General features: G+C 41.6%; 1 protein-coding gene across 3 annotated transcripts in view; it reads right to left on the bottom strand.

The window, feature by feature from the left end:
- The window catches only part of AMPH (amphiphysin), a 180,426-nt gene that overhangs the window by 63,170 nt on the left and 89,732 nt on the right, over positions 1 to 27,524 (bottom strand). For all 3 annotated transcript variants that reach the window (XM_068549884.1, XM_068549886.1, XM_068549885.1), the window contains exons 3-6: positions 20,610 to 20,660; positions 12,957 to 13,051; positions 9,364 to 9,459; positions 902 to 1,009 (exon numbers count right to left, since the gene is read on the bottom strand). In XM_068549884.1, the coding sequence (XP_068405985.1) occupies positions 902 to 1,009; positions 9,364 to 9,459; positions 12,957 to 13,051; positions 20,610 to 20,660 (350 nt within the window). The remainder of the gene's footprint in view (positions 1 to 901; positions 1,010 to 9,363; positions 9,460 to 12,956; positions 13,052 to 20,609; positions 20,661 to 27,524) is intronic.

Genomic DNA, 27,524 nt, shown 5'->3' with positions numbered 1-27,524 from the left:
CCACCTCACAGGTGTTGTGAGTATTAAAGAAAGAGGATGTAAATGAAGTGCTGAACATGGTGCCTGGCACCTCAGGGGCCTCGCGTGAAGGGCAGCTCTTATCACAGCTGCCCAGGAGCTGGTATCGTAGGTCATGGAGGCTCCAGCTTAGGACATGTGTAGAGGAAGGAAAGGAGGGGAAAGAAGACTTGAAAGTTGACAAGGATGGAGAAGTGAGTCAGAACCAAATTGCGAAGGTCGCATGGGCCATGGTAAGGACTTTAGAATTTTTTTTCTACAGGCAATGGGAGCCATTAAAAGACTTAAGCAGTGGAGAAACTCTATCTAGACATGTGTTGCAGAAAGGCCATCCAGGCAGCTGTGTGTGTGCAGATGGGGGAAGGCAAGACTGGATGCCAAGTGAGAAGTCAGCAGGTGTCTCCAGTGAGTTGTCAGCCAATGACTGACGTACACGGTAAAAGCTCCGGAAATGGGTTTTCTAAAAGAAAAAGCATGTCATGCAATTGTAGTACACATCTGTACTCTCAAGCACAATTTATGTGTGAGAATTTCACGCTTGATTTCCTAGCTGAATCTGCATTCCGGCATCAAGTACAGAGCATGACCACAGAAAGAATGTAAGGACGCATCACTTTCTTTGATCAGGCAGTACTGCTGGGGGCGAACGTTTATTATGATGAAAGTGTGAGTCAGGGTCACCCATGTGAACTCTACTATGACCTGAAAACCCTTAATGTTACTTAAAAATTATGGACAGCGGCCCACAAGCACCGTACTTCAGTTTCAATTCTGTCCTGATTCCAATCTCCATGGGAAAGGCAAGATTTCATTTTCAAAAGCAAAGTTGCTATACAGGTCACAGAACGTGGAGAGTGGTGACAACAGTGGGATCGGTCCCTACCTTAGAGATGCGACTCTCGTCCTTCCTCTTGGAGCTCTGCAAAGCTTCCAGATGGTGGCGGGCACTGTCATAGTCTACCAGCTTCCTGCTGCGCTTTGCAATGCGGTTCTGCCAACAGGGAAACACATGCGCTAAGAAAGAGACACGGTCACAGACTCTCTTCTGGACTGCCAAAACGCCTTCCTTGTCCGCAGTAGCTGATGACCTTGACCGGAGATCGAGGCGAACCAGAATTTCACTAGACAGATGATCCCTGGAAAACAGACTACAGCCTCCGCTCCTTTGTGTGAAAACCATGAGGTAAAGGCCTCCCTTCCGATAATACCTAGGACAATCATGAGGAGGTGAAGGCAGAATTTGCAAAGACCAGAGAAGTTCCAGAGCTGGTTGAGGGAAGCACATAAACCTATACTCTCTGTTAGTCTCTATTCTAGATCTTTAAATGTTCCATTTTGAAGATAGTACAAGACTATATTAGGATTTGGTTTTATAATTCTAATAGCACTCACACTAACAGCAGTTCTATAAATCAGATTTACTTCCTAAGAAACCCTTTTTCCTAGAAGCGTTTGTCAATCCTTTTGTTCATTCAAATTATCTGAGGAGATTTAAAAATACATTGATTTCTAGAGACTTTTGTTTCCAGTTAGGCTATAGAGAGCTGCAAAGAATGTTACTGCCACACTAGCAAGAAAAAAAATCTGGATAATTTATAAAAGCATAAATTTGATTGTATCACAGACATGAAGTCACAAGGCAATAAAGGAATCTCAATTCCAAAGAGGGACAAGTCTCTTCAAGGACAGATGAGACATACCAACTCTTTCCCCTTTGGCAGGTAAAAGCTGTGGCCACCATACAAGTGGACAAGAAATAGTCAGCTAAAATTTTAACACATTGTTTAAGGCCTATTGTGGGCTAACGTGTCAGTTTGGCATAGCTGGGTGTCCAAGACACAAAGGGAAGTTGCACTTATGGGCAAGCTCTTTCCTTGGGCCTCCACTGGATGTTATGAGAAAGTCTGGGGACAAGACACTCCCTTGCAGTGCAAGTGAGAATGAGATGATCTCTGATGGCTATGGGGGTAGAAATACAAAGCCCTGCCCATTCCCTTGGACATTTTTCTCTTTACAAAGCAAAAGGCTTAAGCCACTTGAGGAGGAAACAACAGATCCTCTGGTCCACAGAGACCAGGCAGAGATCCACTGATTCTGGGGGAAAAGTAGAAGCAAAATCAATCTGGCCCCAGTGATGGATAGGAATCCCTTGGGCCCCTAGATATATTCAAAAATAATTGTAACACACAGAAGAGTGGGAGAAAAAATCTCAACCCATAGGGGAGGAACACAAAACCCTCTTGGGCCCAAGATCTAATTCCTACAACAAGAAGAGGTCTGATCCCACTTGGGTAGGGGCAGGAAACTCCTGCTCAAGATCAACCACAGATACGAGGCCGACTTTGCCTACGACAGGCCAGGAAAGTATAACATAAAACAGCCTTGCCTCCACTCCAAGCCCAGCACTGAATAACAAGAAACAGCTGCCTACCACTGGAGAAAGGACAAGTGTATGGAGAGAGACCCCCTCTGAAATACTGGCACACAAGGACACCTGAAATCTGAGGGGGGGCAGGAACACTGAGAAAAACTCTCTGGCATCCAAGGGCCCAACCAATGTGGGTCAAAGTAGAGGCAAAAACTAGACTTCAACCCAAGAGTCTGAAAATTTTATAGATGTTAGACTATACGTGCAAGGTATTAGCAGCCCAATTCTAGAGGAATTTGAAAGCGACAGTGCGCTGAAAGTAACAATAGCAGCAACAAAACACAAATCCAGCTCAAGCTGCAAGCAGATTAATTTGAACTCTCACACTACTGGCTTGACAAAAAGGCATGCCCATTTCCAGGCATAAATATTACTCCAGTCTTCACTATTCTATACACGATATATGGCATTCAATTAAAAATTTTGAAACACACACATTAAAAAAAGAAAAACGGCCCATGAGAAAAGACAGAGCAAGCAACAGAAACAGACTCAGACATGACCCAAATGTTGGAACTATTAGTCAGTAATTTTTTTGGGGGGGCTGCACCCATGCAGCATGCGGGATCTTAGTTCCCTGACCAGGGATTGAACCTGTGCCCCCTGCAGTGGAAGTACAGAGTCTTAACCACTGGACCGCCAGGGAAGTCCCCAGTCAGTAATTTTAAAACAACTGTGACTAATATGTTAAGGTATCTAGTTGGAAAAGGTAGACAAAATACATAAACAGATAGGGAATTTCAACAGATACATGGAAATTTAGCTAAATGGAAATCAAATGGAAATGATAAAATTTATCAGAGAGGAGAAATTTCTTCATTAGACTTAAAACAGCTGAGGAAAGAAACAGTACAGTTCAAGACAAATGAAATGAAGAGAAAATTTTCTCATTAAAACACAGAGAGGGACTTCCCTGGTGGCACAGTGGTTAAGAATCCGCCTGCCAATGCAGGGGACACGGGTTCGAGCCCTGGTCCGGGAGGGTCCCACATGCCATGGAGCAACTAAGCCCGTGCGTCACAACTACTGAGCCTGCGCTCCAGAGCCCGCGAGCCACAACTACTGATGCTGCGTGCCACAACTACTGAAGCCTGCACGCCTAGAGCCCGTGCTCCACAACAAGAGAAGCGACCGCAATGAGAAGCCCACGCACCGCAATGAAGAGTAGCCCCTGCTCGCCGCAACTAGAGAAAGCCCACACCCAGCAATGAAGACCCAGTGAAGCCAAAAATAAAAATTAATTAATTAATTTTAAAAGATCACTAAAAAAACCCCCACAAAGTGAGCAAAAGTTTAAAAAAAAAAACAGAATCAAGCATACAAGACCTATAATACAATATCAAATATCAAACAGTCTAACATCGTGTAACTGGAGTCTCAAAGAGATGAGAGGGAGAGGCAGAAGAAATATTTGAAGTGATAATGGCTGAGAATTTTATAAAATAAGGAAGACACCAAAGTACACATCCAAGAAATTCATAGAATCCCAAGAGGGATAAATACCAAACAAGACACAGACAGCTACACCAAAACCAAGCCGCTTAAAATCAAGAATAAAGAAAAAAAATAAGTACAAAGGTAAGAATTGCAGAAGACTAGTCTTCAGAAACTGTGCAAGCCAGAATACAATGCAGTAGCATCTCTTAAGCACTGAAAAATAAAAAAATCAAGACAGATTTTTAGAATTCTATTCCCAGCGAAAATACCTTCCAAAAGTAAAGGTGATATACACGTTTTTTAAAAGACAAACAAAAGCTGGGGGAACTCATTGCCATATAAGAATTTTAATACCAACAGGAGCTGTACAAAGAAATGAGTACCAGAACTGGTAAAAATTAAGGTAAGTAGACAAGATTTTGGTTTTTTTACTTTTAATTGCTTGAAAAGGTCACTGAACTAGGGAAAAGCAGAAACAATAGATCGTGGGCTTTATAACCTATGTATAGGGAAAATATACGACAATAATAGCACAAGGGAAGGGAGGGAGGAGCTGGAAATATACTGCTGTAAGGTTCTTAGACTGTACATAAAGTGCTACAACGTTATTTGAAGTTAGACATGATAAGTTAAAGATGTACATCGCAAACTGTAGGGCAATCACTAAAAATTAAGTTAAAGAGGATCAACTAATAAGCAAGTAGTGTAAAATATACTGATTCCTGAGCCCCAGACTAAGAGATTCTGATTTAGTTAGTCTGAGGCTAAGTCCAGGCATCTTCCTGTTTAAAAAAACCCCCAGTGGTCTAGTTGTGCCCAGCTAGTCTAATACTGAGAACTGCAGAAGAGGATCCTTAGAAAACTTTAAGTTTCATATGGTAGGAAGAAGAAAAACAACAATAATATAAATGTTTATGGTTTACAAAACATAGTCCTCTGGATCCTCACAGCAATGCCCAGTATGGGTGTTTCAGGGATTTTACAGGTAGGGAATTTGAAGTTGCATGAGATTAACCTCTAACTTGTCCAGAATTACTCAGAAAGTCTGTGGCGAAAGATGAATTAGGTATCAGCCCCGGGACCAGTGCCAAGAGTAGGGTGACTCCAGTGAGACGCCTAGGGCGCAGCATTTAAGGACGCTCTCACTCTTAGGGCAATGTTAGTGGAGGGTCAGCCGTCCACGTAGGTGCCTCCTTGTATTTTGAACCCTCGTGCCCTCACTTGTCTCACTCAGTCCCTGCCCCTGATGCTTGGTCAGTACTCTTTCTAGCAGTGCCCAGGTGTCTCTGACAGACTCTGTCATCCAGCTACCATCTGTCACTCTGTGCTACTCCTCTATACACCCCCTTCATGGGTGATGACAGGTGGGGCGGGGCAGTTACTCTCATTTAGCTGCTTCCAACCCCTTTCACTTTACCCTCTGCACCGACCACTTCCGAGTGGTGTCAGTGGAAGGATGGCTGGCGTACCACGTTCACTCAAAATATGCGATGAATTAGACCAGGCAGAGTAGAGAGAAGGGTGCTAACAAGGTTACAAAGCTCATTACTTTCAGCAGACATCTGTTACCTTCCAAGGAGCACTGCCCCTTGAGGTAGTGGCCTTGTGTAACTCTGTGGAAACTTTTACAAAGCTCTGCTTTGTGGACTGGGTCGGGGGTGGGGAGGTTGTCCTTTAGTATCTTCCAAAAAAGCAAATCTTGATGCTTTGAAGATAAACCTGATTTTCGAAAAGAGCCAAAATTCAGTTCCTTCCAAGCCTGGGAACAGGGCACTGGATCATCTTATTTTTTGTTCAAAAACAAGAAGTGAAGTAAATAATGTGAGTCATTTTCTTGTGTAACTGACAAGTCAATTACAGAGTACAGCTTACCATGGTAGAAGTGACATTTTGAAGGCCATCACTCATTTTGACGCATATATTTTTGTGTTGGCAAAACATATCAACCTTATTGCCTTACCTATCTGATATTTGGGAAACCTGAAAAAAGAACCACATCTCCTAAGAAAGGGTAGAGTTAATACACTATAGCTTTCACATGGAAAATGATACAATTCTTATTTAATCATCCAATAGTAAATTTTATTAAATAAATTTACTAGCTTAATCGTAAATAGTTTAATTAAATGGCTTTTTAAGTATTTACTTATTTTATTTATTTATTTATTTTTATTATTTTTGGCTGTGTCGGGTCTTAGTTGCAGAGCTTGGGCTTCTCTCTAGTTGTGGCGTGTGGGTTTTCTCTCTCTAGTTGTGGTGCTGGGGCTCCAGGCCATGTGGGCTCTGGAGCTGTGGGATCTTAGTTCCCTGAGCAGGGATTGAACTTGTGTTCCCTGCACTGGAAGGTGGATTCTTTACCACTGGACCACAAGGGAAGTCTCCATTAAATGGTTTAATTAAAAGTTCTTCAGATTCCCCACTATGCACTGACCGTATGCAGTAAAGAAAATAATTTACTAAATTTTTTAAAAATTTCAACAATAACCCCAATTTGGAATTCATTTTGGCCCACTGCTGTAAATATATGCTTAATGGCTCATGCACAGCTGCCAAGATAAAATCTAAACTTCATTTTACAATAACTGCTAACAGCTGTAAGCCTGTGTAGGTTGGGGACAAACTGGCTCTTATTTTAACATTGATTTTAGGTGTCAGGGCTGCACAACAAAAACTGTAACACCAGGTGCCCTGCCAATCACAGTTGGAAAAGTCAAACACCATCCCCTCATGAATGGTACTGCATAGCCCTTGCTGATGGGCTGCAGTAAATATTTGGAAATTTGCCTAACCATGCACACCCTGTTGATGTTAATGAGCCAAGGAAGTCAACTGTGTACCAGGCTTTGAAAATGCTCCACTGTATTTTTAATCATAATCCTCCTTTTCATCAATAACCCATTCATTACATAATCTCTCAGCACTCACTTTATGAAGCGACAGAGTCTGTATCCACATCTAACTTCCGTCCATTGAGTAAAAGGCACAACATCTGTGTATGTTCACAGAAGAAAAGTCTTTCGACTATTAGAAACAGCTATCCCAACTGCTCTCCAACCCCAAATTGTTTCCTTTCCAAGTTAAACACAGCTATTTCCTTCACTGTTCACCATATGAAATGGTTTCACAATTGTCTATCTTGGTTGAAACCCTATGTGGATGCTCTAATATTCTAAATGTGACTTCAGAGAAATAGAGAGAGAGATTATGTAGGCTCTTTCCATGATGCAGGTAAAACCATTTATCTTCAGGGAATCCAGCTAGACAACATGATTCCAAATCTCTCATGTAAGATGTTTCAGTAACTGGAGGATCATCTTTGTGTGTGACCTCAACCATGGACACCATGGACCACAGGAAAAGAACTGCTTAAACAGAATAAAAGGACTTCCCTGGTGGCGCAATGGTTAAGAATCCGCCTGCCAATGCAGGGGACACGGGTTCGAGCCCTGGCCTGGGAAGATCCCATATGCCATGGAGCAACTAAGCCCGTGTACCACAACTACTAAGCCCACGTGCCACAACTACTGAAGCCCGTGTGCCTAGAGCCTGTGCTCCGCAACAAAGAGAAGCCACTGCAATGAGAAGCCCGCACTCGGCAACGCAGACCCAACGTAGCCAAAATTTAATTAATTAATTAATTAATTTTAAAAAAACAGAATAAAAGTTCCACTGAGTGTTTCAACAAACTGAAAAGACTAACCAACATAATCCATCATGAGTTTATTTTAATCTCTCTCTGTTTCAACAAAGGTACTTCTGTATGTCTTCTGAAATGTTACGCTCCTAGAGAGAACGGTCAATTTCCAAATAGCTACTGCTGGGCAGTATCATAACAAATAACAAACAGATCCTTCACACATTTTTGATGATACTAAGTTTTTGTTCCTAAAGCTCAACTTTTCAAATGTATTCTCCTGTAGTCAATCACAGCCTTTATTTGCTTATCTAAGTTGTACTATCAAATATTATATGAATAATTTAGACAAGTTGCGAGGTTCTTTGAAATTTTCAAGTAGGAAGGCAAACTTTTCTTTCACCTAATTTATTAGGAATTGATTTTTATGGAGACTGAATTACCACGCAATAAACAGTATTCTAAAGCGTGATAATAATTCTGAGACTGTTTGCTCCACAAATGCTGCAAATTCCAAGACAAAATGTCAATGCCTATCAAATTATCTGAAGATATCTCAAAACACATTCCCTGTGTACAGAATTTTAATTTTTAAAAAAATTGTTTAATTTCTTAGAAAATTTTTAAAACTGACTTAATACGTTTCCAAATTAAGATGTAGCTATACAATGATTCGGTAAAGCATTCTGCGGCCTATTATGATAACATCACCTAGAATCCGTCGTTTGGATTTTTTCTCAGGGACATTTTGCCAACAAGGCTAATGTGTCCAGTCTGATCCACTTAGGTTTTTGTCTGGTGCCTCTGGTGTCCCAAAACACACTTCAGGTGTTGGCCATCTAGCGTTAGGCATTCTGTGTGGGACTGAGGAAACTAACGTCATTGATAGGAGTATAGTTTTGGCCAAGAAGCTTCACTATGTTTCATGGCCAAGGGCGGTGCACATTATTGCGGATAGTTTCCTGGTGTTTGGCAATGGCTATAAAGAAGGCCAGGTAAAAATGGAACTTCACATCAGAGATCACCTAGTAAGATACTGAAAATGCCCATGGACACTGGTTCATGGCCTCCTTGCTCTACAGGAAGGGCAGCACATGGCTGTCTTACCTAGCAGTCCTCTTTGAGCTGGGAGAACAACTAGGGAGCAGATCTATTAACGCTACCATTTGCTATATACAGCCCTGATGGTTTAAAGACCATCTATACCTTAAGAGTCAATTTCAAATCTGTGATATTCAATCCTTCACTTGTATATTTTCCTTTCAATGAATCCAAGTGTCAAATAAGACAAATGTTTTAGACAAGATATTTTTAGATCCAGATGCAAATGTATTTGAAATGCTTACATCTTAAGAATTCAATGTGAACCTGAAAATTTCAAGGAGAGAAAAAATATGCAGGTGTACTATGAACATATGCAAAATAAACAGTAAGGAAAAGATCAGATTTTGCTCTCACATATGCAATGAAGTTTCTCCCTTCCTCACGACCTTTGTTTATTCTAATGGCAATTCTTGCCAAATGCCATATAACCAAAAGGTCTGAACATAGAGAAGACTGGAATTTTTTGGTATATCTGATTTATGATTTTATAGGATTAAAAAGACTTCCATAGAGAAATAAAAGCTGAAGCAGTTCATTAAAGGGGGAAATGTGATTTCTGGAACTATATTTCATTTTAAACTGTTAGGAACAGGATAAAAATCTCATGCTTAAATAAATGAAAAGTTACCAACTGTCTTTGATGTCAGCTTGAGGACTTTTAATTCCGCTTATCTCTTGCCCATGTTTTAATAAGAACATGGGACCATTCAATTCTTCCCTTTATAGACACAGAATAAAATACCTTTATGTCAGGAAACTGGCCCAGATAGGTGTCCAGTGTCAGCAAGGACCCATCCACTAGTTTTTGATGGAAGTCTTCCCACAGCACATCACATTTCTGAAAGAAAAAGAGAAAGAGACAACTGCAGAATTATTTTAATTGGATAACTTTCACCAACTTCTAAAAAACCTGAAACTATAAAATTAAATAAGTTCTACTTCCCTGGCTAGTAAATGCTAGAAAAGTGTGGATTATTTAAAAATACAGTAATTTGGCTACCAGTTCTAATTTATAATATAGGCTACCTAAGGGCTCAGCTCATTTAAAAATGTGTTTCTGATTCTGAATTACTAAAGAATGTAGAAACTTCAAAAGGTCCCCAGACTCCTATAAATGGACTTTGGGGCTAGGAGTCTGTGAAGAATTCCACCAAGACAGTTTGCTTCTGAAGCAATCCATGAAATTAGAAACCACTCCAGACAAACAACAAACCATTGCTGAAGCCTCCACATGGAGAGCAGAAAATTTAGTCATACTGGGAAGGGCCCTACCATTTATGGAATATCAATTATGATAAACACAATGAGTATTAGATATTATTATTATTGTTACTTCTATTACTGTCAAGGCATTGGGTTAAAAGCTGTATGTGTCTCTGTGTGTATGTGTGTGTGTGTGATTTAATTCTCGCAATAGCCTTATGAAGAAAGTCTTACTTTTGCCATTATACAGAAGATGAAGCTGAAGTCCAGAGATGTTACATAATTTGGCTAAGGTCATGCAGCTGGTATATGACAGACTCTGGTTTCAACCCTTGAATTTGAAGCCCATGATCTGTCGATGACACCAGGCTGCCTCACCAGAACAGGGTTCATATCCCAGCTGTGTGACTTTGGAAAACTGAACGTTCCTGAGTTTCAATTTCTCCAAGTATGTGAGTTGACCACATAAACTTGCTTCACAGAATCCCAGGCACGTAGTAAGTGCGCAAGAATATCATTCCATATTCCTCCCATTACTACATTTGGCATCTCCTGACAACGTCTACCCTTTCTTTTTTCTTAGCAATAGAACGTCCAGTTTTAGCCGGGCACACGGCTGCCTAGGATACAGACCATACTTCCCAGCCTCCACTGCAGCCAAGTGTAGCCATGAGACTAAATTCTGCCAATGGGATGGACATTCAGGAAGTGGCCCTAAAAGGAGGCTTGTCCTCCACGCTTCCTCCTTCTTGCTGACTGGAAGACAGAAATGAGAGCTGATACCAGAGCTCAGAGAGTCATCTTGAACGTGGAGGCGGCAGCAGGGATGCAAAGACAGGTCCCTGACGCTCTTGGGTCCCCCATACCGCACCTGGGCTGCCAACCTCCAAGGTTGTTTATGGGAGAGAAGCTTCTCCCTTCTTGAAAACCACTTTTTAACGGTTGATTTGCTCTCTTTTTCACATGGTAAAACCTAATTCTAATTGTCATAGATCCTTATTAAGAATTTTATGCAAACAGGGACTTCCCTGGTGGGGCAGTGGGTAAGACTCCACGCTCCCAATGCAGGGGGCCCGGGTTCGATCCCAGGTCAGGGAACTAGATCCCACATGCAAGCCATGACTAAGAGTTCGCATGCCACAACTAAGGAGCCCATGTGCCGCAACTAAGGAGCCCGCCTGCTGTATCTAAGACCCGGCGCAACCAAATAATTAATTAATTAATTAATTAATTTAAAAAAAAAAAAAGAATTTTATGCAAACAAAAAAATTTAAATCCACCATACAAAGAGGCTTATCTTATGATCTGAGCAGACCCCCTGAACATGCAGTGTCAGGTGCTTCACCACCAAAAGATTCCAAAAATCCTAGCAGCCACGAGGATCAAGGTAGGACAGGCAGCTGTTTCCTTAGGAATCAAGGTCAACAGTGGCATTTGCCATACACAGAATTGTAACGTGGTGTCTGAAAAGCCATTCGCACAAGTTTCTAGCATTCCCTTAAAAATTCTTCTTTTCACAATGAATTTTTAATTAGACACCTCTAATCAGAAATTTACAAAATGAGTTAAGCCTTTAACAACACGCTGTTGAAACACAGTGTCTTTATATTTAAGAAACGTGAGAAGATGCAGTTCCTCAAAACTGCATTGGAAAATGGTGTGTGGAGGCTAGTTTTGCCTAATTCACATACTGAAAGTTTTCAAAAGAGGTAACGGAGCTCACAAAGAGCCTTCTTCATAAACAGATCTCAGTCTCTATCATAGTCGTAACAAGATTATGACTTGTGATCAATGTGGGGATGTCAGAATTTTCGTGGAGCAGGCCCAGGAAAGATGTTACCCCATCTTTCCAAAGGCTGCATAGATGATCAGCATGTCATGTACCAGACCCTTCCCTGAGTTGTGGCGGCCGTATCTCTTAGGTCTTCTGTGCCTCATGAGAAGCAACGAGCTCCCATGAAGCGGGCATGATGACCGACCGTTCTTTGTTTTAACAAAGAACTTGGACATGAGAAAACCCCTGACAGCAGGCTTCCTAAGGTCAGTAATAATCACACACACTGTGCACTAGGTCGAGGATGTGAATACACAGACTTTAAGTGTGTTATTAGGAGATACAATTATTATTATTATTATTTTTAAAAACAAGTGTGTGGTTTTTTATACAATTTTTATTTATTTATTTATGTATTTATTTTTGGCTGTGTTGGGTCTTCGTTTCTGTGCGAGGGCTTTCTCTAGTTGCGGCAAGTGGGGGCCACTCTTCATCGCGGTGCGTGGGCCTCTCACTATCGTGGCCTCTCTTGTTGCGGAGCACAGGCTCCAGACACGCAGGCTCAGTAGTTGTGGCTCACGGGCCTAGTTGCTCCACGGCATGTGGGATCTTCCCAGACCAGGGCTTGAACCCGTGTCCCCTGCATTGGCGGGCAGACTCCCAACCACTGTACCACCAGGGAAGCCCCAGGAGATACAATTATTATTCTCACTTCGCCGATGAGGAAACTAAAGCCCAAGAAGATTAAAGAACTCATCTGATGTCACATCCCATTCTGCCTTCTTCAAAGCAACAATAACCACTTTCTCACTTCCCAGAGCCAGACAGCCCTGAGCTAGATGGTGCATTTCAGGTGCTAAGACATGTCTAAGGACGAAGCCTTTCATTAGTTAAATTCCTATTAGCAGGCCCTGTCCTTGGCCCTGCAGACCAGCGAATGGACCATCTGGTGGTAAAGTGAAAGGGATGCTCTTCCCAGATCCTGTGCCTGCTTTCAAGGAGGGACGGGGGAGAAGGTGCAGTACATAAAATCAGGCCATGAGCCGGTTCTCCTACTGGAATGGGCTAAGAAGTGTAGTAAGGGACAGAAAAGTGCTATTCTTATGTTGAAGAAAACCAATCTTTAAGCCACAGCTTTCTACCCAAGTGGCTTTATTATCATGTTCACTCCTCACTGCAAGTTTGGGTTGATCTGGATGGTGGAACTGCACAGTGCCTTCTGGGTACACCGTGTCCCCTCATGATTAGGGCCATGAAGTGGTGAGAGGGGGTCAGGGGATGGGCTGAGTGAGCAGGACACGGTGGGAACCTCACAGAAGCCACCCCGGGGCCTCTCACGTGCTGTGACCAGCTCTTACCTCGCCAACCATTTTCACGTCTTCGCGCCCGTACCAGTCGGGCTCATAGACTTCATGCAGCGACTCGGTGAGCTTCATGGAAGCCTCTTGCATGCCTAGCATTGGAGAAAAACAACTCCTGTTAGAGAGAGGTGGGTGAGGAGTCTCTTCCTCCTTTCCCTACTTTTCAAAGTGAGAGGAAAAATCTTGAATACTTGCTAATTGTTTAAGGAAAACCTGGGCAGGCACAATTGCTATTTGCCCCTGTAGTCCTGATTCTGACTACAGTGCGCATTTTCTTGTATTTTTAGGATAAAGATACATGCTGGGTCTTGAAAAAATCAACAAGGTGTTCTACTCTAAAAACACCAATAATAATATGTCCTATTATGTGTGCTGTCACTTGCTAAATGGCATGAAACCGTAAATGTATGGGACATCTAGAATACTTACCTATAAAACTAAAGAGTTCTAAAGCAATTAATGCCAAATGACTTTAAATATTAGAAATAAAGCAGTCTGCGGGGCGGGGCGGGGGAAGCAGATAGAAGCAAAATCTATAGGATTTTCAGGCATCACTGAAAGGGCTTTAAGTGGCCTAAAATTTTTCAAAAGAAACAAGAAGTTGTTCTTTTTCCATTACTAAAAGCTATACATACAGTTTTAAGTCAGAACTCTCAGAAACCTTAGCGTTCTTAAGTCTATGGGTATTTTCAGAATTTTCATTAAGGTACAATTTGGTATGTTGCAAAAATACGGTTATTAATAATAGGAAAGATATAAAGTTTCCCAGTGCAACATGGTGACACAAAGTATCACAAAGTCTTTTCCAGACTCCCTCTGCCCCTCCTTCAAAACATGGAGGGTAAAGTGTGGATTGCCGTGGAGACAGCTCAGGGCTGGGGACAGAACAAGGTGGAGTCTTTGGCTGGTGACTTGGAGAAGCGCCTCTTTGGCACCAGACTCTCCCTCACAGCTGGAAGGTGAGACCTGACCGAGTTGGTGTCCTGGTCTTTGTCACTAGGGGATATGAAAAGGGGCTGGATAGAAGGAGAGGAGAGAAAAACCATAGTGCTGCCATTAAAAATAAAAGACACATAAACTTAATGCCAGTGAATCAAAGAGGGAAAGTTTTTTGTTAAACTGAAAGCTGCAACACTCTAGACTCACCCACATGCTTGCTGAATTTAAGACAGTCCGTTCTGGGTTCAACAATGAGAGAAAAGGACAAAATAAAAGAAGATGGCTGAGGAGTTTGAGGTTTTTGAGCACAAGCTGCCTGTTCTCCTTGCTTGGCCCTTGCAATAAACCTTTCTCTGCTCTACAAAATAAAATAAAAAATAAAAAGAAGATGTCTGAAATGATCAAAGTATATTCTCGAAGAGTCACACAATGGAATATTACTCAGCCACAAAAAAGAATGAAATAACACCATTTGCAGCAACATGGATGGACTTAGAGATTATCACACTAAGTGAAGTAAGTCAGACAGAGAATTTCATATGATATCGCTTATAAAATGATACCAATGAATTTATTTACCAAACAGAAATAGACTTATAGACATAGAAAACAAACTTATGGTTACCAAAGGGGAAAAGGGTCGGGGAGGGATAAATTAGGAGTTTGGGATTAAAATACACACACTACTGTATATAAAATAGGACCTACTGTATAGCACAGAGAACTATACCCAATATCTTATAATAACCTATAATGGAAAAGAATCTAAAAAAGTATATGTGTATATATTTATATATATTATATATATAAAGTATATATATTTATATATATATATCACTTTGCTGTACCCCCTGAAACTAACACATTGTAAATCAACTATATATCAATACCAATTTTTAAAAAATGAAATAAAATACTAGTCCCACCACACAAAAAAAGAGTCAACATCTAATTTGCTATTTCATAATACTTTTCCACTCTTTAGGCATAGACCATCCCCCTTTTTATTCCCCCTATAAGATGCAGATATATATTGGTCTTTGCACATGAAAGGTATGTGAAGTGTGAAATCCTGTGACCCTCTCTCCATGAAAAGCACATCATTGAACATGTTAAGGACACCCCTTACAATGAGGGGTACAACCCACACCTGCTGAAATGACTTGGCAACCACGTGATGAAGCCCGGCAGGCTAAGGTAGGAAAGAGCAGTGATGACTCAATTCTCTGGGGACTCTGATGAAATAGCGTCTTGTAGTGCGGAGACAGGCAAAAAGTAATGCAAAAACCTGCATCCGTCCCCTAGCATTTCGAATCCAAACAAGGAAGAATCTGTCTTGTGATGGTACATGTGGTCACCAATGACATGGCAGGAACATTTATTTCAAGTGTCCATGTCTACCCCTCCCTAAGAAATGTACCCTTCAAATTCATACCAAAAGTGAGTCACCAGTTAGAATTCTATAATCCAGATGCCAAAAGGCTTCTGAAGTTTTCTTTTAAATCTTTGTCTTGAGTCAGATGGAAATTATATACAGCTGTTTAGGTAGGTTCTTAATGTCTTAAGAGAAAGAAAGAAGAATATGGCATTGTAGGACGAAACCTTTGTGGTACAAAATGAAACTGTGCTGGATTTCCCTGGTGGCGCAGTGGTTAAGAATCCGCCTGCCAATGCAGGGGACATGGGTTTGATCCCTGGTCCGGGAAGATCCCACGTGCCGCAGAGCAACTAAGCCCACGCACCACAACTACTGAGCCTGCGCTCTAGAGCCCACGTGCCACAACTACTGAGCCCACACATCACAACTACTGAGCCCACACGTCACAACTACTGAAACCCGTGTGCCTAGACCCCGTGCTCCGCAACAAGAGAAGCCACCGCAATGAGAAGCCCGTGCACCACAACGAAGAGTAGCCCCTGCTCGCCGCAACTAGAGAAAGCCCACGCACAGCAATGAAGACCCAACACAGCCAAAATAAATAAATTAATTAATTAAAAATGAAACTGTGAATGTTAAGTTTAAAACAAAATTATGTAAGACCTTACTCACTGAGGCGAAAAGCTCAATGTTTGCAGTAAATATTTCTATTAGCAGACAAAAGTAACTACTAATTGCTGTGTGGATAAGTAGTGGTGTGGATAATTTGGAAAGAATCTATTTTGACAAAAAAATTGTTTCTAGAACACTCCATAGGAAGTACTCTGATGGATACACAGGTGAACAAGACACAAGCCTTGCTCTTAAAAGGCATAAAGATTGGCAGAGGGTTTAGGGATTTAGAATTTACTCTGCTGGCAAAGCATACGAGAAAAAAAAAAAAAGCTAAAACCCAAGTTTCCTTCAAAGTAATTGGGCACCGTTAAAGAAGAATAGATGCTAAGTGATATTTAATAATATCTAATATCCAATATTTTCTTAAAAGATTAGTGGTTTCCAAAACTGTAAGACAAGTCTCAAACATCATATAGAGAAGAATGATTATTCTGGATGGGAACCACTTCCCTCTCATCAAAATTTTGGACCATCCTAGACCTCAGTTTTCTAAACTGTACATTATCAATAAATTACAGTACATGCCATGTGTTGTAGTAAGAATAACATGAAATGAGGCCATAAAAAGCTTATGTCAGTGCCTGGTACATACATGCTCAATAAATGTTAGCTGTAATTATTATTAAACTATTAGCCTAGACTTCTAAGAAGTCTCCTAGCAGTTTCATTCCCTCTAGCCTGGATTCCACACAATCACAATAATTATTTCTAAAATGCTAATCTGATCATGTGACTCATTCCCTCACCTACAATAATGTAAGGACTCCCTTCCGCATTGACAGAATAAAACCCAGTGCTTTTTCTACCTGGAAAGTCCTTCCAACATCAACCCCTTTCTCTGGCATATCTTATCACCTGATGACCACGTATGCCCCCTTCTTGGGTCCATTCAAGTGTAAGTTCCTTGAAAGGACCATTCCTGACCTGGTCTCTCGTCCCTCAGCTAAGGTGGAGGGGGTCTCTCCTCTGTTGTGATAGCCCAGAATGCACACTTCTCTTAAACTACTTATTACTATGCATATCTGGCCTTCTTGTTTATTCAGCTTTCTCTCCGGCTAGCTGCATGAGAGCAGACACTATGTCTTGTTCATCTCTGCATCTCCATCTCCTAGAACAGTACCAGGCCTGTAACTGAGGCTCAAGGCAATGTTGCTGCTAAAATGAATGCGAGCATCAGATCTCCTGCAAAGCCCAAGCCATCAGCAGAAATAATAAAGACCTACTGGAGTGAATACCACCCAGAGATTCAGCGGTAATAAGACGAAGGGTAGAGCTCATTGAATCCAATTTCATGGAATCCCAGGGGTAGAGATTTGGGGGGACTTCAGAGAGCAACTGGAGTGCTTTACAGATGAGGAACATCTGGAGCACTTTACAGATGAGGGAGTTGACAGGCTTGGTGATTTTCCCACAGTTGCCTCTGGGATCAGACCCAGGGCCCATCACTCCGCTGGGTGAGATCTCATTTCTCTGTAATGCTGCCTGTATTAAGCTGTACCATTAGTTAGCTAGAGCTCTTCTTGTGAAAACCACAAAAATGGGCCATGAAAGCGCTTTGAAAATGCAAATTATGATCGACTTAATGCAAAACCCTTGTCTTTAAATGTGTTCCCAAAACTCAAAATTTGCCCCAAGGAATGCTAATTCTTTGTCAGACTTTGAGAAGAAAAAGGCATTCTACAGTTAAATCAGTGGAAAATGCTGCCTACTCCATAGGCCATGGGAGCTTAGTTGTATTAGCATATTAAGGGCTCTGATAAACTCTGTAGTAACCTGTTTAAAAATTATTCCAACTAGCCTCAGCCAAAGTAATCTAAACAGAGATCTCTCTTATGGAATATCATTTGTTAACATCACTCAGTCAGCAAAATGTGTGGCGGAAAGCTGGTAGAGGGTCCTCCCTCCCTCCTATGGAGACGTGGCCATTAGAAGTGGCATGCAGGGCACAGTCTGATGAAGAGTTGCTTTGATGCTCCACCCAGTGTCTCTCTGGAGCCAACTCTTCACTCAGTGGATTATCCTTCTAGACCACGTTAAGGAAAAGAATTAAGTCAGTCTTTTTAAACAGCATTATCCATACTAGGGTAATACAATAAACCGAAATATATAGACTTGGAAAAGAGATCTAATTCACTCATTCATTCAACAGATGTATCCACTTCTTTTTAATCAGCTAACAAAGAGAAAATACTGTGTTTAAAATAATATGTGACTTCTTGTGTTCAAATCTTGAATCAATAATGAAAGAAATACCTAGAGTGCCTTCTATTTTCTGACCAAACTGTTATAAATACTTGAGGTTAATTTTTTTAGAGCAGTGAATTATGTGCTCACTGTATTGTGGAAGTTAAATTCTCTGAGGTTTACCTCTTTGCAAAGGCAAAATAAGGCTAATGTCATTTAGTCTGCATTGGATGGTAACAAAGAGATAACATGCCTAAAATGCTTAGTACACAGCCTAGCACATAGTAAGTGCTCATTAAAAAGCAATAGAGGTAAGTTGTCATTACTCCATTGTACAGATGAACTCTAATTTATGAAACTAATGCAACAGTGATGGCCATATAGCTCAACGGCAGTACAAGGAAATAGCAAGGCCTCAGGAGACACACAGACCAGTCTATGTATCTTAGCCCTGTTGTTTAATAAGCCCATGACCCTAGACAAGCTACTTAACCCCTCTGTGCCTGGCTTTTCTTACCTATAAAATGAAGATGATAAAAGTACCTGCCTCATAGAGCTGTCACGAGAACTGAAATTATATGGCTGGTATATCAAAGCTTAAATACATTTTAGTTTAAAAATTACTTTCACTAATTTTTATTATCATGACTAATTTTTAATTAAGATTTTCATTATTTCATTATGTAACCATACCTCTGTAATCAATTTCATACATACACATTGAAACTGTTAAGAATAAATTCTTGGAAATGAAACTGCTGTATCAAAAGGCATGCAAGGGACTTCCCTGGTGGCACAGTGGTTAAGAGTCCACCTTTCAACGCAGGGGACATGGGTTCGAGAACTGGTCCGGGAAAATCCTACATGCCGCGGAGCAACTAAGCCTGTGTGCCACAACTACTGAGCCTGCGCTCTAGAGCCCACGAGACACAACTACTGAGCCCGTGTGCCACAGCTACTGAAGCCCGCGCACTTAGAGCCCGTGCTCTGCAACAAGAGAAGCCACCGCAATGAGAAGCTCGGGCACTGCAACGAAGAGCAGCCCCTGCTTGTCGCAACTAGGGAAAGCCCACGCGCAGCAATGAAGACCCAACGCAGCCAAAAATAAATAATAAATAAATATAAAAAAAAAAGAAGGCACGCCAAAAAAAAAAATACACATTTAAAGACCTTTGCCAAATCGCTCTCTAGGAAAGCTGTCTAACTAGCAATGTACAGAAGGGGTCCATTTCCCACACAGCTCTGCCAATGCTAGGTATTATTGGTTGATTTTTTTTTAATGTCTTTGAACATTTGGAAGAAAAATAACAGCTTCTTCCTTTTGATTTTATTTAATGTTCTTTGATTACTCAGGATAAGCATTTTTCACACTTATTACCCATCTACAGATCTTCTTTGGTTAATTTCCTCTTCGTATGTATGTTCTACTCGGTTTTTCTTTTGATCAACTGATCTTCATTTAGTTTACTTACTGAGCTCTTTATATCCTGGTTCACTTTCATTAAAATATGTTGTCAAAATAATTTTTTTAACATTTTATATACGTATGAGGTCAAATTTCTCAAACTTTCCCTTTACGGGTTCTGCCTTTTGGGTTAGCCTTGTAAAGACCGTGTCACCCAAGGCTGGAGACTAAGTCTACTGTATTTTATTCTGCTACTTGAGAGCATCTCTTTGTATACATACTTAAATCTTCACTGTATTTGGAATTGAGGAGGAGGGAGTAAAGAGTGAGGCTGGGAGTCTCACTTTTTTCTGAGCGTTTGGCCAGTTTACCCGAGACTCATTGACAGACGATCCAGTCTCTCCCCACTCATCTCAAAATCTGCCTTATCATCCGTCACATCTGTGGGTGCACTTGGGTCTGACTCAGCGCAGGGGGCTGGACAGCGGACGGCAGGCAGAGATGGAGCACACGCCCCGATCACTCTCCCTGCCCTCCGTCACCAGCCTCATTTCTTTGCCTTGAATATCCTGAGACTAGAAACCAACGCCAGAGCCTCTCTGTCCCCCTACAGTGGCAGGGCTGCAGGTGCAGCTGGTCCCCACAAGTCACAGGCAGTCCAGGGCCATGCTTCCTGCTAAACCCTGCTACCATCCCTCGCCCCCTCCAGCTAGAAGGCTTGTGTGTCAGTCTGTGAGCATCCAGCTCTTGGGACATACTCTCCCCTGGGATGAAATGAGCTGCAAGGTCTCAAGCTCACTCTATCTAACAACTCTTCCTAGAAAGCTGTAGGACGTGGGAGGCGCTTATTCCTAGTTTCCAGCATAAGGGCAGACACATTTGTTCCTGGTATATTCTGATTATCATTTCAATGGGAATTGGGGAGTGGGTGGAACGGAACACCTGTGCTCGAGTACCCATCCTGCCAGAAAGCCAAATGGCTGTATAATTAACACTCAATCTTGTCACTCTTGAATTCCAAGAACAACCTGTGCTTGGTAACATGCAGTAAACAACTCATACACATTACCTTTGATAGCTGCTAAATATCCTCGGAGTTCTCGCTGAAGTCTGGTACCCTCTGCCTGAAAACACACAAACACAGAGATGCTAAGCATCTTGTCTGTATCTTGCATGCAAACATGTACAACGCGATAAGTCTAGAGTTATTTTCGCCAGAAGCTCATTCTTGAAAGAACATAAATACGTGGACACAGACTAAACAAGATGCCCATCGCTCTAGATATTTACAGAGATTTTACTCAGCCTAAAAAGGAAAAGGACAGGGACTTCCCTGGTGGTCCAGTGGGTAAGACTCCACACTCCCAATGTAGGGGGCCCGGGTTCGATCCCTGGTCGGGTAACTAGATCCCGCATGCATGCCCCAACTAAGAAGTCCGCATGCCGCAACTAAGACCTGGCACAGCCAAAATAAATATTTAAATATTTTTTTAAAAAAGAAAAGAAAAGGAGAAGGCAAGTAAGACTTTGCTTAGAAACTGTGACCCACCATACAGCAGTTCAATACATTCAAAGGCTACTAAGTCTCTAAATTTTGACATGTAGGTTACAATGGTTGGAAACTGATCACCACTGTTCACTGTTTAATATGGTAGCAACTAGCCCCAAGTGGACAGAGATTTAGTGACAAAAAACATATATATCTCATTAACATATTCTACACTGACTGTATATTAATACCATATTTTGGATATACTGAGTTAAATAAACTATATTAAGACTCATTTCATCTCTTTCTTTTCATTTTTTTAAAATTAAAGTATAGTTGATTTATAATACTGTGTTAGTTTCAGGTGTACAGCATCTCTCACTTTTTAAAATACATTCGAAAATTTTAAATTATGAATGTGGTTCGCATTGTGTTTCTATTGGACATCACCAAAATGAGAAATCGTTCAATTGTAAATGTTGGCCCATGAATACTTGTTTTGGTTTGGATTGCACTTAGAAACTCTAAGACTAGGATTAGATTTTAGTCTGCAGTTACCCCAGGAAATGTTGATGGTAGTGTGGAGAAGTGAAGCAGGTAAGGAAAGAGAGCCAACGCAGGGTGCATTAGCAAGCAAGCTTCTGCAGTGGGCAGCCCCGCCTTAACCCCGCTGGGGAACTCTGGGAGACAGACTCAAACACCCTATAGATATCCTAGCCGAGGGGCAAGGGAGCTGGGGCATTTATGCATCAACTTCTGCCAGTCATTGGCTGAGGGCTGCTTCTGGGGGACATTAATTCCCCATTATGTCCATGTAGGGGCAGATAGGTCTCAGGAACCACAGAAAGCCCTCGGGCAAAGAGCTCTGATGCTAGAAGCTGCAAGTCAGTCTAGTGGGCTCAGAAAAGGTAGGTGCTAGGGGCATACAGCTGGGCACCTACAGTGTTGCCTATGATACTGCAACTGAACACATTAAAAATATATGCATTTTAATTGCATAATCATTTAACAAAAGTGAAGAGAGCTAGCACAGAGAATGACTCCACCTTGAAAATTAATACTATAGCAACTATTTTATAACTCTAAGTTGATAGTTAATAATACACCCACTAATATAGCAACTATAATAGTCACATTCAATTCAACGAGCATTTGTTAGTATTTACCAAAAAGGGAGAGGGGATGAAGGCAAAAAAAACTTATGTCCTTCAGGGACTTCCCTGGCAGTCCAGTGGTAAAGAATCCACCCTGTAATGCAGGGGATGCGGGTTCGATCCTTGGTCAGGGAACTAAGATCTCACATGCTGCGGGGCAACTAAGCCCGCATGCCACAACTACTGAGCTTGTGCGCCTCAACTAGAGAGCCTGTGTGCCACAAACTACAGAGCCCACGTGCCCTGGAGACTGCACGCCACAACTACAGAGCGCACGTGCCCTGGAGCCTGTGTGCCACAACTAGAGAAGGGAAAACCCGCAGGCCACAACTAGAAAGAAGCCTGCACGCCACAATGAAAGATCCTGCGTGCCCCAACTGAGACCCGATGCAGCCAAAAATAAATAATTAATTAAAAAAAAAAGAAAACTAAACTCTTAAAAAAAACTACGTCTTTCAATAAATTACAATCTAGTAGAGGAACTAAAATATCGATACGAAAAATTGCATCCCAAAGCAGATTATACTTAACTCTGAAACACCATCCAAACTGTTTGGGGGTACAACACAAAGCCAAAATGCCCAGCACATTTAAAAATAGATAGTGATTAATACAAATAAACTCTGGGGACTTCCCTGGTGGTCCAGTGGCTAAGGCTCCGCGCTCCCAATACAGGGGGCCCAGGTTCAATCCCTCGCCAGGGACCTAGATCCCACATGCTGCAACTAAAGAGTTCGCAAGCCACAACTGAGAAGAGTCTGCATGTCACAACTACAGATCCCAAATGCCTCAACTAAGACCCGGCACAGCCAAATAAATAAAAATAAATAAATAAATATTTTTAAAAAATACAAATAAACTTTGAAAAGACTATGCTGAACTCCAAAATAAATTCTGGAAGAGAATATTTTCCTATATCTTATAGTGCAGGTATAGTGACATTATTTCTATAAAGTCTATGTAAAGCTCAGGTGAGGTTTTCTTTACCTGCCTTAAGCTCAGGCTGTTTTTGCAACTCTGTAAATCCAGGTACCACCAGATGAAAGCTTAGGGTTAATTCATTTGTTGGCACATATGAACTTCAACCAGAATGGTGCTATACAGAATGGCAAAACAGAAATCATCGAAGTTCTAAACAATTGACTCCCTTTCTTGTGACTCAGCATGGCTTAAAATCAAAACTCTAAGTTTCCTTTGCTTTGCTGAGCCATTCAGAAATACAGTGTGAAAGCAAACTACTACAAGCTAGATTAAAAAAAAACTAACCACAGTGGATTTCCAAAACATCAAAGTATAGTGTAAAACTGTAGGCAAAGGATGAGGAGAATGAAGAAAAATGCTAATGATAAACACTTGGGTAAAGGTAGAAGATAAGAAGGATCCAGAGAAGAAACAGGTAGAATCAGGCCAAGGTCCCCAACACGAACAGGAAAAGCATTTGGGGAAGAAAGAAGTCAGTCTTTCCCCTATTGATTATCTATTTTGGGACAGATACTGTGTAAGATTCTGAGTACATAAAAAGCTGAAAAGACATTGTTTGGGGAGATTTTATTATTCTCACATCTACACTGCAGCTCCCTACCAGATCTGCTCTGGGGGGAGGATTATACTTCCTGCCCCATCAACATCAAGCTTGGTTGTGGGACTTGGCTAAATGAAGTGTGAGTGGAAGAGCCATGTGCTACTTCTGAGCAGAAGATGTAAGAGCCTTCACACACTCCTACCATTTCCTTTCCCTCTACCATGCGCCCCATAATGTTCCAGATAGGGGTTGCTTCTCCAGCCTGGATCTCAGAGCGAAGGGAAGATGAAATGGGCAGCTACCGTGCACATTTTCATGAGCGAGAAACAAACCTGTTCTTAAAAGCCTCCAAGGTATTGCTCCCACAACATGACCTACCCTAGACAGCCTGATACAATGGTTCACCATCAAGAGTAGAAATGCAGAAAGACAGAGTAGCCTGAAATCTAACAACGACAACAACAACAAGCCAATGGAGTTACTGACCAGAAAAGCATTAAAGGCACTTACAGAGGGCTTCCCTGGTGGCGCAGTGGTTGAGAGTCTGCCTGCCAATGCAGGGGACACGGGTTCGAGCCCTGGTCTGGGAGGATCCCACATGCCACGGAGCGACTAGGCCCGTGAGCCACAACTACTGAGCCTGCGCGTCTGGAGCCTGTGCTCCGCAACAAGAGAGGCCGCGATAGTGAGAGGCCCGCGCACCGCGATGAAGAGTGGCCCCCGCTTGCCGCAACTCGAGAAAGCCCTCGCACAGAAACGAAGACCCAACACAGCCATAAATAAATAAATAAATAAATAAAAGGCACTTACAGAAACATTTCAGAAAGGAAATCAAATTGGAAAGATGAAGGACAAAGTGGATGATTTAGCAAATGGGAGCCTGAGTGGTGGCCAAGTAACTGAAAGAGGTAGAATGGTACTGACAGAGGACAGCAAGGCCACAATCATTTGCCCCAACAGACGGCAGATAATTTAGAGAGAATAATATGTGAAATCAGACATGTGATTTACCCAGACAGATCTAGATCCAGACCGATCTAAAGCCTACAGCCCTGAAAGGGGCAATTAGGAGGGTTTGACTCCCCTAAGGCCACATTTTTCAAAATAGGTAAGTGTAGACTTTAGAGGTACTTAATGATTTGTCTAGCACACTTACAGCCACAAAATAAACCTAAAACATCTCGCTGGAATATCAATTTATTGAGATTGGAGGGGGACAAATGGAGTAAACCATTATTTTACCACCACTAAGCCACCTGTTATGATGTAAAATGAAAAACTGCGTAGAGATGAAACAGAACTTCACAGAGGTCTCCTGCTTTCAGATGTCTGCTTTAAGGCTCTGCTCTACTACTGTTCCTGCTCCTTCCCTGGAAAAGTGCAAGAAGCACTTAGCTCAGGCAGGGCTCACATCTCACCCAGAAGGATGCTTTCCCCTCAGGAAGTAATACAAAGCCAACCACAGTAACTGATGGTTTTGAGTCACCCCGATTGCTCAGAGTACCTGGAAACAGCAAAAGAGTAGTGTGGAAAGGCATTCTTTTCTCAAATATTTACGAAATAAAGCATGTCAAATTAAGCCCACAATTAAGTCACTGCCTTTTCTTTCAAGAAAAGTACAAGAAAGAGAATGAAATGTTCAGGCTCCAGTCTATACACTGCATTCATCTAGCCCAAGGGGAACAATAAACATTTTTAAAAATAAAATAAGCATCCCAGAAGAAATTTTCAGATATTATAAGAGTGAAAGAAAATTCAAATTATATAATAATGGCTTAAATTCATGAGTTCAATTTAGCCAGATAAACTGGAGGCAAACTTAAATAACTTTATTCTTTTCCAATTATTAAAATTCTTAATTTTCCCCATGAGTATTAAGGTTCATAAGGCATTCGGTAATAACCATATTGAATTTCATATAAAATTCTGCCTGAATCAAGCAAAAGCCTCTGGAAAGAAATTTTTTACCTATAATATGTCACACAGGTTTTTGCACAAAACCTATTGCATAATAAAATTAACATCATTACTCTATGTGAATCACAAGTAAGTTTTAAATGAGAAATAACTTCTTACAGCACTGCTCGCATTTCACTGAATCTAAAGTTCGTTCCAAATTCCTCTGAAAATCACCATTTCAGTAATTCAGCCTTGACTTGTGTAATGTGCATGTGCGTGTGCAGAAAAAAGACTGAAAATTCCACAACCTTGAGAATTTTCCCTTCAACTTCTTAACCTCATTCTCTACAGTATAAGATAAAATTATTATTCCAACTCTTGGTCACACTCTCCTCAGGACTTATGGGCAAGTGAGTCTGTTATAATTAAGTTGGCTGCATTGCCTACTAATACTCCTCTTTGGAAAATATCTAAGAAGGATTCACCGCCCACAATATTCCTTGCCCTGGCATATAGTATAATAACATGCCCCTGGTGTTAGTCAGAGGTTCTTTATTTTTTCAATTGCATCATTTATCAGTGTCAGGAGCCGCTGCCTCTCATGCCTAGACGGTCCCCCAGGCCTCGCTTTCTTCCCACACAGCCCAAGGGAGTGGCTTGCTTCTCCTTCCTCATTAAAGCTACCCCCAAACACCCCCTCCCTTGTGTGTCACGCCCTCACAGGGCTGGGGAGAAGGAAACCGTCTCCCCCAGTCTTCTGTTTCCTGGCTGTTCTGGAAAACAAGCCAGGGTCATTTTGGGTTTCATCATGAAGATATCAAAAATTAATAGGCAAGATGGACCTAGAGATTGTCATACTGAGTGAAGTAAGTCAGACAAAGAGAAATATCATATGCGGAATCTAAAAGAAATGATACAAATGAAGAAATGACACAAATGAACGTATTTACAAAACAGAAACGGACCCACAGACTTAGTGAATGAACTTACGGTTACCAGTGGGGGAAGGGTGGAGGGAAGGGATAGTTAGGGAGTTTGGGATTGACATGTACACACTGCTATATTTAAAAAGGTAATCAACAAGGACCTACTGTATAGCACAGGGAATTCTTCTCAATGTTATGTGGCAGCCTAGATGGGAGGGGAGCCCTGGGGGAGAATGGATACATGTATATGTATGGCTGAGTCTCTTTGCTGTGCACCTGAAACTATTGCAACATTGTTAATTGGCTATACTGCAATATGAAATAAAAAAATTTTTTTAATTGATAGGCAAGCAAAAAAGTCTTCATGGTTTTAAAACCTTACAAAGGTCTGAGACTCACTGCCTCTAGTCAAAGAATCCCTTTATTCTCTTGCTGAGTGGTCTCTTGAAGCTGTTGTTTTCTTCCCCTAGTCCTGTGAGCACCTCTCATAATACCTGCCCCTAAGGATTAGACTGAAGTTTAAAATCTAATTAAATAGCTGGAGAGTGAAGCAGACACACCACCGTGGAAGGTTTCAAATATCTTTGTTACCCAATACGAAGAAATCACATCCCATACCTAATTAAATGTGTTTCCAAATTGTTTTACATCACACTGGTCCTCAGGAACACCAATTACTTAATTATTTGTTTATATGTCTTGGGGGGAGGGTGGGGCAGAGAAGGGGGTCGGTTCCCAGATAGGCCTGGCTCCGGGACAGCTCTCGCTTCTGAAGTCTCTCTTCAGCACCTCGGACAGCTCCCAGAGACATCCTTGGTTCTTGAACATTTAAAGATTTAATCTATGTAGTGTCAAAGGACTAGCTATAAAGGCTACCACATCAAGGTTTCCTACTGCACTCTAGTAAGTGCAAGGAAGAGTAACAGACAGATTTCCTGCAAGGTGAGCCTGGTTCCTGATAAGAGCTACCACAGACTGACACACAAGAAGAGTG

Source organism: Eschrichtius robustus, chromosome 8 (assembly GCF_028021215.1).
Source record: "Eschrichtius robustus isolate mEscRob2 chromosome 8, mEscRob2.pri, whole genome shotgun sequence".
Lineage (NCBI taxonomy): Eukaryota > Metazoa > Chordata > Mammalia > Artiodactyla > Eschrichtiidae > Eschrichtius > Eschrichtius robustus.
The sequence above is the reverse complement of the archived record's forward strand: the minus strand, read 5'-3'. Positions and strand labels throughout refer to the sequence as shown.